General features: G+C 56.3%; 1 protein-coding gene across 1 annotated transcript in view; it reads right to left on the reverse strand.

Annotated features, from left to right (window-relative positions):
* Positions 1 to 15,784, reverse strand: part of COL13A1 (collagen type XIII alpha 1 chain) — a 146,721-nt gene that overhangs the window by 48,800 nt on the left and 82,137 nt on the right. Inside the window, exons 9-15 of the mRNA XM_036026860.1 lie at positions 15,737 to 15,763; positions 14,848 to 14,874; positions 9,481 to 9,507; positions 9,358 to 9,384; positions 8,478 to 8,504; positions 5,368 to 5,433; positions 1,995 to 2,102 (exon numbers count right to left, since the gene is read on the reverse strand). Of these exons, the coding sequence (XP_035882753.1) occupies positions 1,995 to 2,102; positions 5,368 to 5,433; positions 8,478 to 8,504; positions 9,358 to 9,384; positions 9,481 to 9,507; positions 14,848 to 14,874; positions 15,737 to 15,763 (309 nt within the window). The remainder of the gene's footprint in view (positions 1 to 1,994; positions 2,103 to 5,367; positions 5,434 to 8,477; positions 8,505 to 9,357; positions 9,385 to 9,480; positions 9,508 to 14,847; positions 14,875 to 15,736; positions 15,764 to 15,784) is intronic.

Below are 15,784 nucleotides of genomic sequence, written 5' to 3' on the forward strand. Positions count from 1 at the left end.
CCCAGAAGAGTTATGATTTTGCCTTTGGCCTTGCCAGCCTGTGGGGGAGCCCTCTGCCTCCTTCCCCTGGGCGCTGAGGCCATGGCAGCCAGCAGTGGGAGGGGCGTGGGCCCAGGGCCTGTGGGGCCCGAGGGAGAGGAAGAGGCTGTCCTGGCTGTGGGGCGGGGGGGGGGGGGGATGGGGTGGCGGGCGGTTGGGTGTGGGTCTGGTTGGCAGACACAGGCTGCGGGAAACCGTGCTGCCTCGGTCTGGTCTGTTTCAGTGGGTTTAAAAACACACTTTCTGTATTTTTTCTTTATAAAAAACCTAACAAAGAAAACCATCTGGCTCGGGCTCAGTGAGTGGGAGCCCAGTGTGTCTGGGGAAGGGCAGTCAGCAAAGAGGTGGACGTCGAGCCCGTTTTTGGTCGTCTCAGCTTGGTTTAGTGCAATTCCTTTCAGATTTTCCATTTTCCCATCTAGCAACCAATGAAAGTGAGACTAACCTCCCTTGCTGGGGTCCTGGGGAGAAATCATGGAAATATGAACATCTGTTGTGGGGGGTCAAGCTGCACAGGGCAGCCAAGACCCCCAGCAAGCTTGGTTTTCGCACCGCTGTGCCACCTTCCGGCCCAGCTGAGTGCTGGTCAGCCGGGGCCGTCGCCCAGCCTGGAGGGACCTGGTACGGAGCCTCAGTATGGGTGACTGGGGCAGCAAAGGGGCCCAGATGTGGGGCCCAGTGACCTGGAATGTGACTGTCCTTGCTGAGGGCTATTTGGCAGGGACAGCGTGACCCAGCAATTTTGCCTCTGGGGCTCTGTCCCAGGGGCACGGTCAGAGAGGTGCAGGCTTTTTACATCCAAGGACACAGATCACAGAAGGGAACTCTTTCACTGATTTCCCAAAAGGCCCAGGAGCTGTAAAGATCCAGCTGTAGGCGACTCCCGATGTGGAAAAGGGCGTGGCTTAGGATGGCAAATGAAAAAGAAACAGGATACAAACTGGTCTATAGATTTCGGAACCTGGAAAGGTTTAAGTGCTGCTATATCTAAGGAGCAAAATGGAAGGACTCTCCAAAATGTGAATGATGGTGAACGATGGATACGGGAAACTTGACAATTTAAAACTCTGTCTATATTTCAGATTTTTCATAATGAATGTATGATGTTTCAGTCATGAGAAAGAAAACCAGGTTGTTTGTTTTTTGGCCATGTGGGGAAAACATTATTAAACAATTTTTGTCCTTCACCCCCTCCCTCCTAACGTCACCAAGGGTGATGCTAGTAGTCTCGGCTCTGGGTGGGGAACCCATGTTCTCCAAAGCAGCCCAGGGGCCTGCTGCGCTGCGCTCCTGCCCTGGCGCTTCCTTGCACAAAGCCGGGCTGAGAAACGGCTGGGTCTCGGCCAGGGTTTGGAAGCAGGTGACTTGGTGGCCCCAACTGCGTGTGGTCTTGCCTGGAGGCAGGGTGCCTGCTGGCCTCCCTGGGTCCTCTGCCAATCCTCAGGCTCAATGCAGGCCCCCCCTCCGGCCGACCGGGCATTCACCTGGTGGCCTAGGAGTATGGAACCTGCACACCCCAGAAAAGGCATGTTTGTCAGGGGTGCCAGCTGGGGGACAACCCTCTGCTACCTCTGTCAGAGCTCACTGCCCCCCACTCAGGTTCTCCTAAGCCCAGTGGTCCGGGGCAGCCATCAAAGGTGGCCCTGGAAACTCTCTTCCCTCTTGTCGAGGTTGCAGCCAGCCTGTTAGTGATTTTCTCCTGAGAAGGCAATGATTGGAGCTGAGGGCATGGCCCCACGAGGTATATTTTCAGAACTAGGGGGCAGCAGGCAAGTGTGGCTGGGGTGAGCAGCTCCTCGCATGGGCCACCCACGTTCAATGGCTTTGCCAAGGTGCTTTTGCCATTCGGCTGGGATACTGGTTCCTATTGGTTATGCACAGTTTGGATGCTTCGAGAGAATTCTTAGGACAAGTCTCCGAAGAGGTGGCAGGGGAGAGAGGAAGGGAGTACTTACACGTGGCCCCATAGGCCCTGGCAGTCCTGGATGCCCCAGAGGTCCACTAGGTCCAGGGGGGCCCGGTGGCCCTGGTGGGCCTTGGGTACCGGCCTGGCCCTGTTCACCCTGAGGATCATGGAAACAAGCATTAAAGAGACACCCAGGGCTGTAGAGCGGTTCCCGCCCCAGTGCCATGCACCCGGTGAGGGCCCTGCGTGGGCTCTGGTGGGAAGGCGGTGGTGGTGTGATGGTGATGATGCCGCAGTGGTGACTACATGCAGGGACTAGTGGCAGCAAGGTGATGGCCAAGACACTAGGCCCCCAAAAGGGGGTTCTTCCAGGGAGGACTCGCTGCCGGAGCAGCTGGTCCCAGGGTGAGAGCCCTGCTGTGGGTGGGAGAGACAGAGGCGTGAGTGAGGCGACCCCCAGCTCAGAAGGTCTGTTCCCAGCCTGGGCAGAGCGCCGGGGTCTAGCCCACGTGGTCTGAGACCAGGGCCTGCCATTGCTCCCTGCCTGTGGCGAGTCACACCCTCCCTCCACGCCCTGGCCTCTCTGTCAGACACCAAATGAGAACAGTAGTTCTCCTTTCCTAACGCACCTCTTTACGGTTTTTAGTGATCTGGCCCAAAGGATCAAATCGGATCCTTAGGTCAGAGGTTACAGAATTTTGTTTGGCTCGCTAAACAATTCAGCAAGAGATTTTAAGTAAAAAATTTGCATTGGTGGCTCCTGATGAAAAACTGGGGGCCCTGGCAGCTAGGCCCACATTTCTGGGGGCAATCATGGACTGGGCTGGGGAGTGGCACCTCCTTCAGGTGGGGCATGAGTTCTCCAGATGCATCAGGGTGGACAGAGGGCTTGGGAGGCAGGGTTAGCAACCTGTTCCCTCAGGAGGGGGAGAGAGCCTGGTTCTTGTGACCCAGATCTTGGTCTGGGGGCCAGCCAGAGTTGTTCTAGATCTACCCTCCAATGCCATTATGTTAGTTTCAAAGTGAACTTCTCAGGGGTGATTTGGGCTCAGATCCTGTGACAAGAGATCCATCCCTACAGACAGGCTGACACAGAACAGCCTGCCTGCTGTGAGAGCTCCAGGCTGGGATGCGGGGGGACGCAGGCAGCCTGAGGTCCAGGCCAGCCCACCCTGCTCAGGGTAATCTCGGCAGGCCTCTGGGACTCCTGCTTCCCTGTGTAAAAGAGGGAGCTAAGGCTGCTTCCTGCAAATTGCAGAGGGAAATGATGGTTATAAACAGGAGTGCACAGCTTCAGAACGAGGATGGTAAGGGCTTAGCAGCACCTGCGTGAACCATCTCTTGCCTGGGACCTCGGAGGGCAGACGGTGCTCAGCAGAGCCCCTCCGGGCCCAGGGCTTTGTCCTGCCGCCACCTCTGAGGGGCTGCTGAGGGCCAGGAGCATTCATGGTGCAGGAGGCAGGTGTAGAAGTGGGCCCCAAGTCCCATTTTACAGAAGAGAAAACAGGCTCAGGGAAGGTGAGTTCCCTGACCAAGGTCACATGGAGAACTCGGCAGTGGGGAGCCAGGACCCCAACTCGGACCCCCAGAGTAATCCTACTTGTTCCACCCGAGCCCCCGGCAAAAACTGCTCACGGTGTAACTCACTGCACTTTGGAAGTGACGTCCAGCACCGCCTGCTAAGCACATCATGTCACTTACAAAGTTTCCTGTTTCAACTAATATGAGACCAGTGTTTAAGTATCTTACAGAGCCTGTAAAATCAATACTGGTTTATTGATAGGAAATGGGTAAACCGTTTATGTCCCATGATGGCCGACAGTACAGAAACCTCGTTCTCCAGACAGAAGCTGCAGCTGGCAGAACAGGGGCCCCTGCACTTCCATCTCCACCTTGCAAACCAGGTCAGGGCAGCACAGAAAGTTCCGGCTCACCCGCCCCTCAATTTCTTCATATGTAAGGTGGGGATGATGGTGGTGGCCAGTGAGGGGTTACGTGGGATAACCCACGCGGAATTCTCACAACAGTGCCTGGGGCTAGGGGCACTCACCAAACAGTGGAGGATGCAGCTGAGAGCAAGGACTCCGCCCTCCGGGCGTGGGGCCTGGCTTGGGGAGGAGTGGGTGGCTGTGAGCTCACTTGGTGCCTCTCTGAGCAGCCAGCAGGCCCGACAGACAGTCCTGCTCGGGGAAAGCGCTTAGAGCGCATGGAGGCTCTCGAGGATTTGGCTGGTGTAATGGGATAGGCAGGCTCGGGTGACATGCGTATCACATGTCCCTCTGTATTTTTAGCTGTTAATTGGAGTGATTTTTTTTTCAGCCTTGTACAACCAGGTGCCTGACATGCAGGCCCCGGGACTCCTGAGTCAAGCCAGATGGTGGCTCCAGGCCATACTTTCAGGCTTTCAGAGAGCATCCCGTGGCCTTGGGGGCACTCCCTGCACAGTGTAAGGGAGCCTAGGGGTGTGTGTGGCAGCCACAGGCTGCCTGGCCTGGAGTCAGTGCCTCAGCCTAATCTCTGGGTCTGAGGTCTGTTGTTCTTTGTGATCTGGTCCTGTCCCGGCCTCCGAGGACTGGGATGGCAGGAAGAAGGAAGCAGGTGCGCACAGTGATTACTCCTGTCGCCTGTGGGCTACATTTCCTCTGTACACTTCCTCACCCCTCAAACTCAGGTTACAAGTGATCGGATGCTAAGCAACCTGCATGTCTCCATGTAGAGGGTATAGGGCCATCTGGGAGAGCCCTGGGTGGGGGCGTCTGGTGGCCTGGCTGCAGGTACCCATTCTGCCTCTTGCAGTCTATGCAAGCTCGGGCACAACTCACCTCTCTCTGAGCCTCAGTTTAACGATGGCACTCAAACTGTCCAGGGGATATTCTAAGTGCTTTGTGTGCACAACGGCCCCAGGCAGTAGGAACTGTTATATCCTTATGTCACAAAAGGGAAAGCTGAGGTACAGAGAGGTTAAGTAACTTGCCCGAAATCACACAGCTAGTAAGAGGCAGAGAACCTGGGTGCCCTGCAATTTACTGTGTAACCCTGGGCAGCTTAACGTCTCTGAGCCTTGATTTCCCCATCTGTGAAGTAAGGACAACATGCCTAATTCATGAAATTGTTGAGAGAATTGAATGGGATCAGGCCTGGGAAATGTGTAACACGGTGGGTCACACTGCGAAACGTGTAAGCCAGCAATGGCTGTTGTTGGTGGCTCTCATGAGTAGTAATGGGTGCTGGAAGCTGGGGATCTCCTGGGCTCGGGTGTTGTGTATTTCCAGGTCTATGGTACCGTTTCTGTCTAACCTAATCTAATCAAAGTAGGGTGCGGGTACGTCTTTGTCGACAGCCCCAGCGGGCCTGTCAGGGTGCAAAGACTTGCTGAGCCCCTGGGGATGCCACACAAGGTCTGGGCAAAGGGGAGGGTCTACCTGGAAGGTCCGCCTTTTTATGACTGGGGGTGGAGCCAGTCGCACTGAATTGAGGAGAGGCAGCAGCTGAGGAGAAAGATGAGTTGGAAGGCCAGAGGGCAAAGGCCAAAGGTCGCAGGTATTCAGGAGGATGCCCGAAGTCGCCAGGAAGGCAGGGTGGCCAAGAGGGAATGGAAGAGAGATAGAGAGAAGAAAGATTAGCGAGCATGAGGCATGGGGCAGGGGAGGCCTGGATGGGGCATTCTCAAGGCTTGTGGGGTGCAGCGCTGAGCTTGCCCTTGGATGGTGCACCGTCCCTGGAAGGAGGCGTGGCCCTTGGGGTGCTGGCCAGCAGCAGCCCCCAACTGGGAGAGTGGTCATCTTTGGCTGGGCCTGCCCTCTGTGGCCACCCTGGGTTGAAAAGGCCGCCTGACATGTGGCCCAACATTGCACTGTGGGCCCCACCCACTCCTGGTCATGGACAGAGGCTGCCGGGCTGGGGCAGAAGACTCAGAGGCGCTGGCTAGGTAGGGAGCCACAGGACCAGCTAAATTGGTACTGGAAGCCGAGCTGGTGTGTGGCGACCTCTGGGTTCTTTTTTGGTTGAACGAGAAAGGCCGATGTCAGCGAATCTGGGAGGTGGTCAGGGGCTGCGCCAAGCCGGGCTCCCGAGGTCGAGCCAACTCAGGGTGTGGCCAGTGTGGGCATGAGATAAGTGCTGCTGAGGTCTCACCCTGGGGCTGCAGGGCTCGGAAAATAGAGGCTGGGCGAGGATGTCTCTGGCATGTTCAACCACTTGTTTGGGAGAGGCAACTTGCAATCACATTATTGAATGTGATTTTCATTTCTGGAAATTCTTGCCGTTTTCAAGCATAGCTCTAGGAAGTGGTTAGAACTCATGTCAAAACAAAGATGGCATATGATCAACCTCTTGTTTTTGAAAGCATTTTAACTCACAGGAGGCCCCTGGGATGAGTGTTAAGGACCAGGGGCCACCTGGGCTGAGAATGGGCCCAGCTGGGGACATGGGGGCCCAATCATGGCCTTTCTAGGCCACAGCTGCCTTCGCATGTAGCTGTTGCTCGGAAAGCCCCGCCCTCCCGCTAGGGGCCCGAGGATGTGCAATGTTGGGCTCTGTGTCCAGGGAGCCTCTCCGCAGAGCAGCTCGAGGCCTTCCAGAACAGGGCCTACAAACCTTCAGGGTAATGATCTGGTTGGAGTGCAGGGCTGCTAGTGTGCTGCTGTTTAGGTACTCCTGGTGTGGGAGGGGGAATGGAGGTGGGGAGACAGGGCAACGGGGGAGAGTGAGTACCAGAGCCACAGGTACCAGCTCCCCTGCCAGCTCCCCCCCCCAGGGGACTCCACCCCACCCCTTCCTCCCTCCCTGGAGTTGCTACAGGCTGCAACAGACCCAGGGACCAGCCTGGCTCTCTTGGCATCTTGTAAACCTAGAGGCCTGCCACCCCACCTTGCCTGCAACCCCCCCCAGAAAGCCAATAGATCACTTGCACTAGAAGTCCCCTGCTTCCCTACTCACTTCCAAATAAACAGCAAGTGCCAGCTGCCTTGTCCTGCCCACCGGCTGGGTCCCCAAACCTGCTCTCACCCCTGCCTGACCCACACTGCCATGGTCACAATGCCGTGTTTTGCTGTACCCTGTGGCAAAGGTGCTTCTGGAGCCTTCTCTCCCCTCCTTCTCCCTCTTCTTATGTTGGGCTTGGGGGCAGAGAGCCTTCTCCTCCCCTCGTCCCCCTCCGTTCGCTCAGGACTGATGACACTGCCAGAGCGTCTGCAGTTGTGTTGTTTTTTGCGCTGGGGGAAGCTGTCTTTCTTTCGGGCAACATAACAATCCTGTGAGCCCATCATTTCAAATAAACACAGCTGACCTTCTATTATTGCATCAGGATCAGGCTGGCCGGAACACCAGGGCCCCTACGTCCCTGGAGCACATGCCACTGACAGGCTGGCTCTGTCTGTGCTGCTGCCGGCCCGCGCCCCCTGCCCGGGCCCAGCCCAGCCTTGGCCTCAATGCCAATCCAGCTACTCATGTTCAAGGCTCCCTGAGGCCTCTCCCTGACCCAGGAGCTCAGGGATCAGAGTCTGATTGGCAGGACCCTGCAGCAAGGCCCTCCTGGCGGCCTTCCAGAGCCTGGTGGACTCTGAGCCTGGTTTGTCTCCATTCCCTCATCCCCCTGCCCGGCAGGGGTGGGCGGCCAGTGGGCCATACCAGAGCTGTATTTCCGGGCACAATGAGGTCCATGAAAGGGGGAGGGCCATCTTTAGATGCCCAGATCTGAGAGTGGCAAGGCCGATCCACAAAATGAGGGGCATTTTCCAGGTTCTGGCTCACTGCACCTCTCACTGGAGGGAGCAGTGCGCACCGCAGCCCTCCCTGTCTCAACGGCTCTGCTGTTGGGGCACCGTTTGAGGGCTCCTCACAGGGTGCCAGCAGGCTATGGGCTTGCACCTGGGGGTGGAGCCAGGGAAAGGAAGTGGCTGGGAGGACGACTGGAGGGAGTGGGAGACCATCTTAGCCCTGTCTGAAAACTGTCCTCTATCCTTCAAGAAACAAAGCAGAGACTTCACCCTTCAATTGATACCATCTGCCCCCCGTTAACCCCTACCATCGAGGTTGGGTCATCTGAAATAATGACTAACCCAAAAGTCCCTCTGAATCAGCCAGGGAAGGCAGCCAAACATGCACACACAGCCACACACACACAGCCACACACGCACACTAGGTAGGGATTCCGACACATACACTCGCACAAGCCACCCGGCCTTGCAGAGAAGGCGATGTGCAGAGGAGAAGCGGCCGGCTCTCGAAGTCGCACAGACACACGTGCTGGGAGACTCGCAGCCCAGACGGCGCAGGGCAGAGACACGGACAGGAACGGTGGGTGAACACGAGTGCCGGACACTGGCTCTGCACAAACACACAGACTGACCACAAGGCACGCTCTGGGGCCTGGCACACACGCCGCCACCCCACAGCCCCTGCTCTGGCTGCTGAGTGCAGCGGGGGCTGTGTGCTCCTGCTCCCAAGCTCTGTAGGTGCTGGGAGCTCCAGGGAGATGAGGCTGAGCTGGGGGCTGTGCCCCAGGATGGCTCAGTTTTAGAGGTTCACTTACCCGGTGTGGGTACTCTCCACACTGACCCTGGACAAGAAAGGGAAAGAAAGGGGGTATTAGGTGTTTGTTGTTGGCTGTCCATCAGGGGCACCCTCAGGACCTGGGGACACACTGTGCACATTCATAACCCCACCAGCCCCCCTCTGGTCCTGGACTGAGCTGTCTGAGGCAGGAGAACTAATTTTCTCCCCCACCCCTGGCTGGCAGCATGGAAGATGCTCCCAAGGCCTGCCTTGAGGTGGCGCCGCGGAGCCTGGGCAGGGCTCTGTGTTGTGCCCCGCTTGCCATGACCACGCAGCCAGGAGTTATGCTCCATGTCTGGCATGGAAAGACTGAGGCTCCACCCAGCATTCCTGAACAGGAGCCCCTGGGTGGCAACGGCAGACAGAGGGGCAGGCGTGGGCATGAGGTCCCCAGAGATGCCCTCTCTGAGCTGGCGGTGCCAGGTCCCTATACCATCCACCTGGGGCAAGCCCAGCGCAGAATCTCCATTAGAAATTCAGAGAGGCAGAGAATGGAGGCCAGGAAGGAGGCCAGGCTAGTGGTTTACACAGTGACCCCTCAAAATCCTAGAGGCTCATGGAGGGGGGTCAGGAAAGACTGGGGGGTGTGGCAGGTGGGAGGGGCTGAGAAAGAGGCTGGGGAGGGCCTGACTTCAGGGCCCTCACCCCGCCCCTGACCCGTCTGCCCCCCGAACAGAACGTGAGCCAGAGCAGCTCCCCTTTCTCTCTCTCACACCCCGGCACCATGAGGGCTCCGTGGCTCTGCTGATAAGAACTAAAGTTTGAAAAATAACCGTTCTGGACCCCTTTCCACCTGTTTTTTTTTTAAATGTGCTCTACCTGAGATGAAAATTCTAGAAAACCGCTGTCAGGCCTACCTTTTCTCCTTTTTCTCCTTGAGGTCCCTATGAAGAGATGGAAATGAGAGTGTTAGAAACTAAAGCTAAAAACACAGTGGCCCAAAACCTCTCTGCTGTGGAGCATTAGGGGGAGGTACCCACCGGCTGTCCTCGGGGACCCGCCAGGCCCTGTGAGGAGGAAACGCACACAGGTCAGTGGGTGCACAGAAGGCGGGCAGACCAGAGGCGTCGGCCTGGGTGGGGGCTGCGCTGGAAGCCAGGCCCCTGGGCGTTTTCAGACTGCCCGGAGCTGTGAAACCGGGGCTCCGCCACCCACGCCCGGTGTTCCTGTGCCTGAGATGTTCCGGGGGTGTGGTCTGTACACCCCATCTCGGCTTCTTCACGTCAGCGGGCATCACTAGCTGTGCCCTGTCCCCACGTGCATGGCCGCGATGAGGAACAGATGCCATCTTTTGTTCACTCCCCCACCAGCCATCCTCTCACAGGCCCCGGCTAGGAAGGGGCTGCATGTACAAGTCAGGCGGGGCCCGCCTCTGTGGACGGCCTGACTCACACCCGTCTCTCTCCTCCTGGCTTTGGAGACACCTTTGGCGAAAGGGAGGAAGCAGGAAGTTAATCACTTAAGCCACGTCTTGGGCTCCTTGGAGGAACATAAGAGATCTTGGGATTTCCTTCCAGGATGTCTTGTCAAGTTTACAGGGCTGAGAAAGGAGCCCGAGTTCAGGGTGGACTCGTGTCTCGGAGGAGCACACGGTGTCCAGCTGGCTCTCGGGAGCCTGAGCGGAGGCCCCATCAGGGAGGCCTCCTGGCTGGTGCGGAGCGAAGTGGGGGAGGACAAGCACTTCCTGTTTGGAAGACCCACTCTGAGGCTGGCGTTCAGTAGTGCTGAGCTCACACCTGCCCTGGCTGGTGAGAAAGGTGCTCACGTCAGCTCTATCTAGCAGATGGAGAGTGAGGGAGAAAGGTGAGGGAGAAAGGTGAGGGAGAAAGACTCAGCAAGGGGTGGCATTGGGACATGAGCCCAAGTTTGTCTGACCATAAGGTCCAGCTGTTTCCACTCTGCCACGTTCTCTGCATTGGGAGACAGGGCTTGGGCTTCTAGACTTGGCTAGAGCCACAGGCAGTACCCTAACCACTGGGGCCTGAGGTCCCCTCCAGCCACCGTCCTGAAGGCCTGTGAGGACCCACCCACTGGACCCATCTTTGGGGGGCTTAGAGAACTCAGGATCCGCAGGATAATCCTTCTGAGTGGGAGACGAGCCTTCTCTTGACCATGACTGGCCAACTGGACAAACCATCCAACTGGGAAAATCCCAGGAGGTTCATAAGAGGAGACAAGGAACCTTTGGGACAATCCATGTGGTACCCCAGTCCACGTGGAGGGCCCGGGGCCAAGAAATCAACAAAGACCCAGGATTACGCAGACTTGCAGGAGTGAGTCTGAGCGTCCCGAATGGTGGCGGGTGGGACGGTCGTGGTCCCCAGAGGTATTTGGCACAGCATACACAGTTTTATTTCATTTAATTGCCAACATTTAAGAGCAAGGAGAGCACAACAAAAACCTAGACTTCAAGTCCCTTTTCAGTATTTCAAGGCCCAATAACACATGGCAACAATTATCACTAGCTGAAAAGCAGTTGCCCCTTTATTAAGGCAGGTCATGGGTGACGTGCTGGCTAAGGAGCTTGTCTTGCTTCTGGTGTGCTAGGCACAGTTCTAAGCACTTGGTGTGAATTAACTCTTCCCACCTTTAGGGCAGCCCTGTAAGTAGTGGGCTAAGTTGTGGGTGAAGAGTTCCCACTCTCCTTTACAGCACTGGGGTCCGGATCTTGTCTGCATCTTACATCAAGTTCTTGGGGCTCCTGCGAGGTGGGTGGGACAGAGACAACCCCCTTCTGACAGGTGAGGACACGGGTTTAGCACATGAAGGTGAGCCCCAGCCCCCCATGTTGGATGCACAGCAGAGGGAAAACCATCTGGGGAGAGAAGAGAGTGGGAGACAGACAGATGATAAGCAGGCCAAGATAATTACGCCAGACAGAGTGTTGAATTAATAGCTCGGGGCCCCTGTGCCAAGCCAAACAGGAGTCTAATAGTTCTGTAGCCTGTCGGGTTTTGATGGATGACCATGAGGCAGATAGGGGATCTATCACACTGAGTGGGCTCCTGAGAGATGGGATGGCCCCACCCTTCCCCTGAATTAGCTCTGACCCCTAACAGATGGGAGACTCACAGGTGGTTAAGTGGGGTGGGGCAGAGGGGCTACAGGAAGAGGAGCCCCATAGAAGAAGGGTCCTTTCTTTCAAGACAAAAGGCCCTGGCAGCAGAAAGGAAGTGTGGTGAGGGGTAAGATCTCAGCATGTGGGTCCCAGTCCCAGCTCTGTCTGTTGCTTAGGAGCTGTGTGTGCAGCCTTGGCCAATATGCTCGCTCAAACACTCTGTGCCTCACTCCTACCTTCTGTGCAGGGGGAATAACAAGTCATTATGAGGATTACAGAACAGCGCTAATTGATAACCATCATCACTGTTACAGGGTGCAGCCAAGACGGGGGGCCCCAAATGGGCATTTGAAATGGGGTCCAGAAGTTAAGGTGTCCAGGAGATTTTGGGATGTCTCCATCCCCCCCGCCCAGGGTGTGGGTTGGGGGAAGGGACAAATGGAGCAGGGCCATTGAGAGCTGTTTAGCATAGCAACAGCCTTGCAGCTAAGCTCTGGCGTGGTCGTGGTCGTTTGGCATATCTATAACCTTTGACTGGTTGCATAGATATGTTAAGTGGCTGTGATCAGCTCTAAGCCAGGGGAATGGAAGTAACTTCCCCACCCAGATGTAACTGGGGGGGCGGGTCCCCTGAGTTACAGTGCCTGTGTGGGAGCGCAGAGAGGATTGGCTCCAGGACATGGGGCCACACCTGCCCAGACTCATGATGGCAGCCCAGTAAAGCTGGAAGGATACAAGTTCCGGCAATGTGAAGCTGAGTGTGGGAGGAGTCGGAAATGGGGCTGCAGAGGAAGATTGGCCGCGGGGATTTAAAACCCAGATTTGGCGGCCATTGAGAAGGAGAACCACGCAGACTTGACGGAGTGGAGACTCCTGCAGCCCTGAGAGAGGAAGAGAACCATGCGCAGCCCTGAGAAGAGAACCACGCAGCAGCCCTGAGGAGAGAACCACGCGGCCTGGCAGAGTGGGGCCCCCCACAGCTTTAGAAGGGGGAACCACCACCTGGTTTTAGCGGAGATCCAGGCGACTCAGCCGAGGGTGCTGGGAATCCAGGGAGGTCTCCCAGTCGAGAGGGAGTACTAACTGAGAAGAACTAGAGGACTGCCTGAGCCATAGACTTCTATTTCCTTTCTTGAGATACAGTATACTGGACTGGGCAAAGGGGGAAGGAAGGAAGGACTGTGTGTTTGTGGGTGTTTTTAGGGACTTTAGGATTTTTTGATAGACATTAGGTCACTACTTTAAGTTAGTATAGCATTAAATAAACATTTCCTTTCCTTTTCACGAATCTCTGGCATTGAGAGACATCTTTCCTAGGGCGGCGGACATAACGGACCTGGGGCCTTCTTTCAATAATAGTATATCATCCCAGGCCCCCCTGTTGTGTTCTGTAACATCACTACCTGTGAAGTGCCAAGACTAAATGTGGTAGCATCAAGCCACCAGGAAGGGGATGCCCCAAACTCCTGGCATCCAAACCTCTTATGCCTCTATCACGATGATAACATGGAATTTTATTCCTGCCTTGGTCTACATGACTTCAAGCACAGGCACAACAGGCTTAGGAACAGTGTAGGGGCAACAAAAAACACATTTGCAATCTGTTCATTGCAATGGAGAGGAAAGCTGGCCAGGGACCTGGATTCCAGCACCAGCCCTTCCACCCACTGCCTCCAGTGCCTCACTGCCTTTCTTCCAGTTCTGTGGTTATTTCGAGGACTTTCCTGCCTCGGGGCCTTTGCACGAGCTGTTCTCCCATGTCCCTCCCATCCCATTTTCTCTTAGTTAAATCCTCATCCCTCAGACCCTCGTTCAAGTTTCATTCTCAGGAATGCATCTCTGACCCTCAGCCTGGGTGAGGTGCTGTTATACCGAGGTTTCTCAGGGCAACAAGCACTGCCTTTTCATAGCCCTGATTATGAAGGTGATTTGTTAATTATATGCGTGATTATTTACACTGAGAACTACAGGATGGCAAGGATGGTGTCTTCCTTATTCCTGCCCGTATCCCAGCACCTGGCACAGTGCCAATATATTATAGCTACCCTACAAAAATGTGTTAAAGGAAGGAAAGAAAAGAAGGGAAGGAGAGAGGGAATTCAGGAGAGAGAAAGGCAATAAAATTTGGAGGGGAGGAATTCGAGAATAGTTTGGATCCTGTTTTGGATGCCCCCTACCTGACTTTAGTCACCCCTAGGTGACTTTAGGCAAATCACTCAGTCTCTCTGAGCTTCATTCTCCACAACTGTTAAAGGGGACACCAATGGGACCTGGGGCATAGGGCCATGCTGAGGACTTGGTGAGCTCAGCTATGCGCAGTGCTTAGCTCCATGCCTACCAGACAGAAACCTTCATGAGTGCTGGCTGAGCCTGCATCAAGCGGCCAGGCTAAGGTCCAGAGGGAGCTGAGTCACCAAGGGTCCCCTGGCAAGCGGTCATCTGCCTCCCTCAGCGGGCAGGGCTCTGGCCCCCCATGCCCTGGCAGTGTCTCAGTTGTCTCAGTGTCTCACCTAGCACTTTGAGCCTGGCTGGACAGGGAGACAGGAGCCTGCCATGTTCCTGTCACATCCGGCACTAGCCAGGCCTGTCCTTGGAGGGTGGCTGCTCACAGTGTGGATGTGACCGACCTGGGAGGCAGGACAGCATCCCAGCCAGGGCTGGCCTGTCTGCTCTCAACGGCTCGCAGACCCTCTGAGAAGGGTCCGGCCCCTGAAGAGGCTAGCCCCTGACAAAGGCAGACTTTCCCTTCTGGAAGAAGTGGCCTGGGGCAGACTGCAGAGAGGAAATTCCTTTAAAAGGCTCTGCAGAGGCAGAAGGGGCTGGAGGAAGATGAAGGCTGGTTTGCTTCTCCAAGGCTGTTCCGTGCCTGGTGGGACAGCATCACCTGGAGTCCTGGGACAGCCCAGGGGAGGGTGAGCATGAGGAAACCGGGCCAAGGACGGAGTGCTGACAGGCTCCCTATGCCCCCAGTGTAAGTGCTAGATGTGAGTGTATCCCTGAGGGAGCGCTAGCCTCTGACTCCGTGTGTGACACTGGCCAAGCATGAATTCTCTCTGGACCCCCCCTTGCCTCGTTTTTCATGTGGAGAAGCCCCCCTGCCCAGCTCCCCTCCTTTGTCAGTGTGAGGACTAGGAGCATGCACTGTGCATAGCTGGGGAGTGTTTGTGGGGCAGCTACTTTCCCTGCCCCTGCTGAGCCGGTGTGCTGCAGTGCTTGGCTGTGGCCCAAGTGGTCCAAGTTTATCCCCCACCCCCTGAGGGAAGACAGGAAAGCTGGGGTGGGGTCTTACCATCTCCCCTTTTGGTCCGGGGTAGCCCTGGAAGGAAAAGAGCGTGAGTGCCAGGCACACTGTGTGCAAGCTGGGGGTCCCCTGCCCTGCCACGTGTGGCCCCTCCCTCCACCACCAGGTCCTGTGAGAGGAGTGGACGTGATCACCACAGCCGACTGGCTGTGCTTACTCTGGCCTGCAGAGGTGGGTGACCAGGTGGTGGCTGGAGCCCTCATCTGAGAGGACATCGCCTGCTCACGGGAGAAGAGAAGGGATGGGACTGGACTCAGCACTCACCGCCTTCCAGTGAGGGGGGCAGCTCTGAGCGCACTGGAGGGTTGAGCTCTCCCCTAGCTCACTCTTTCCTAAGAGCGGGAAAGGGTCTCCTTTCCCTCATGAACATTTGCGTCTCGGGCCAAGTCAGAAGAATTGAAATGAACAAAGAGAGAAGTTTGGGGTGGGGAAGCTGCCTCCGTACAGACTGGGACATGTGTGTGGGGTCTCAGCCAGGATGGGAGACCCCGGGAGAATGGGAGGCACAGGAGCAACAGCCGGGGAGAGTGCCCAGGCTCCTTTTAGAATTGGCTGTCGACCCCTCCCTTCCATGAGCGCCCAGCATCACCCAGTTCTAGGATGGCTCTTGCTCCAGACGTCGAAGGCCCATCTTGGAGGCTGTGGGCGTGTGCCCTGCTGAGGCGTGTGCCCTGTGGAGGCCCACTGGGGCCAGGACAACCCAGCCTAATGGACCCTCTTCCCTTCCCACTGGCAACAACTTTCTGCCCCCAAAACAGTCATTGTACCTAAAGCTTCTTCCAAGGACATGAGGTCTTGCAAAAGGACTGAGAGACCCCAGGTTAGTGACCTGGACCAAGTGAGAGGGTGGAGTCCCAGCCCAAGAGGGTCTACTCACCGGTTTCCCATCGAGCCCAATGGGACCCTGAAAGCAGAAAGAAGAGAG

This window comes from Phyllostomus discolor, chromosome 5, assembly GCF_004126475.2.
Source record: "Phyllostomus discolor isolate MPI-MPIP mPhyDis1 chromosome 5, mPhyDis1.pri.v3, whole genome shotgun sequence".
Taxonomy (NCBI): Eukaryota; Metazoa; Chordata; class Mammalia; order Chiroptera; family Phyllostomidae; genus Phyllostomus; species Phyllostomus discolor.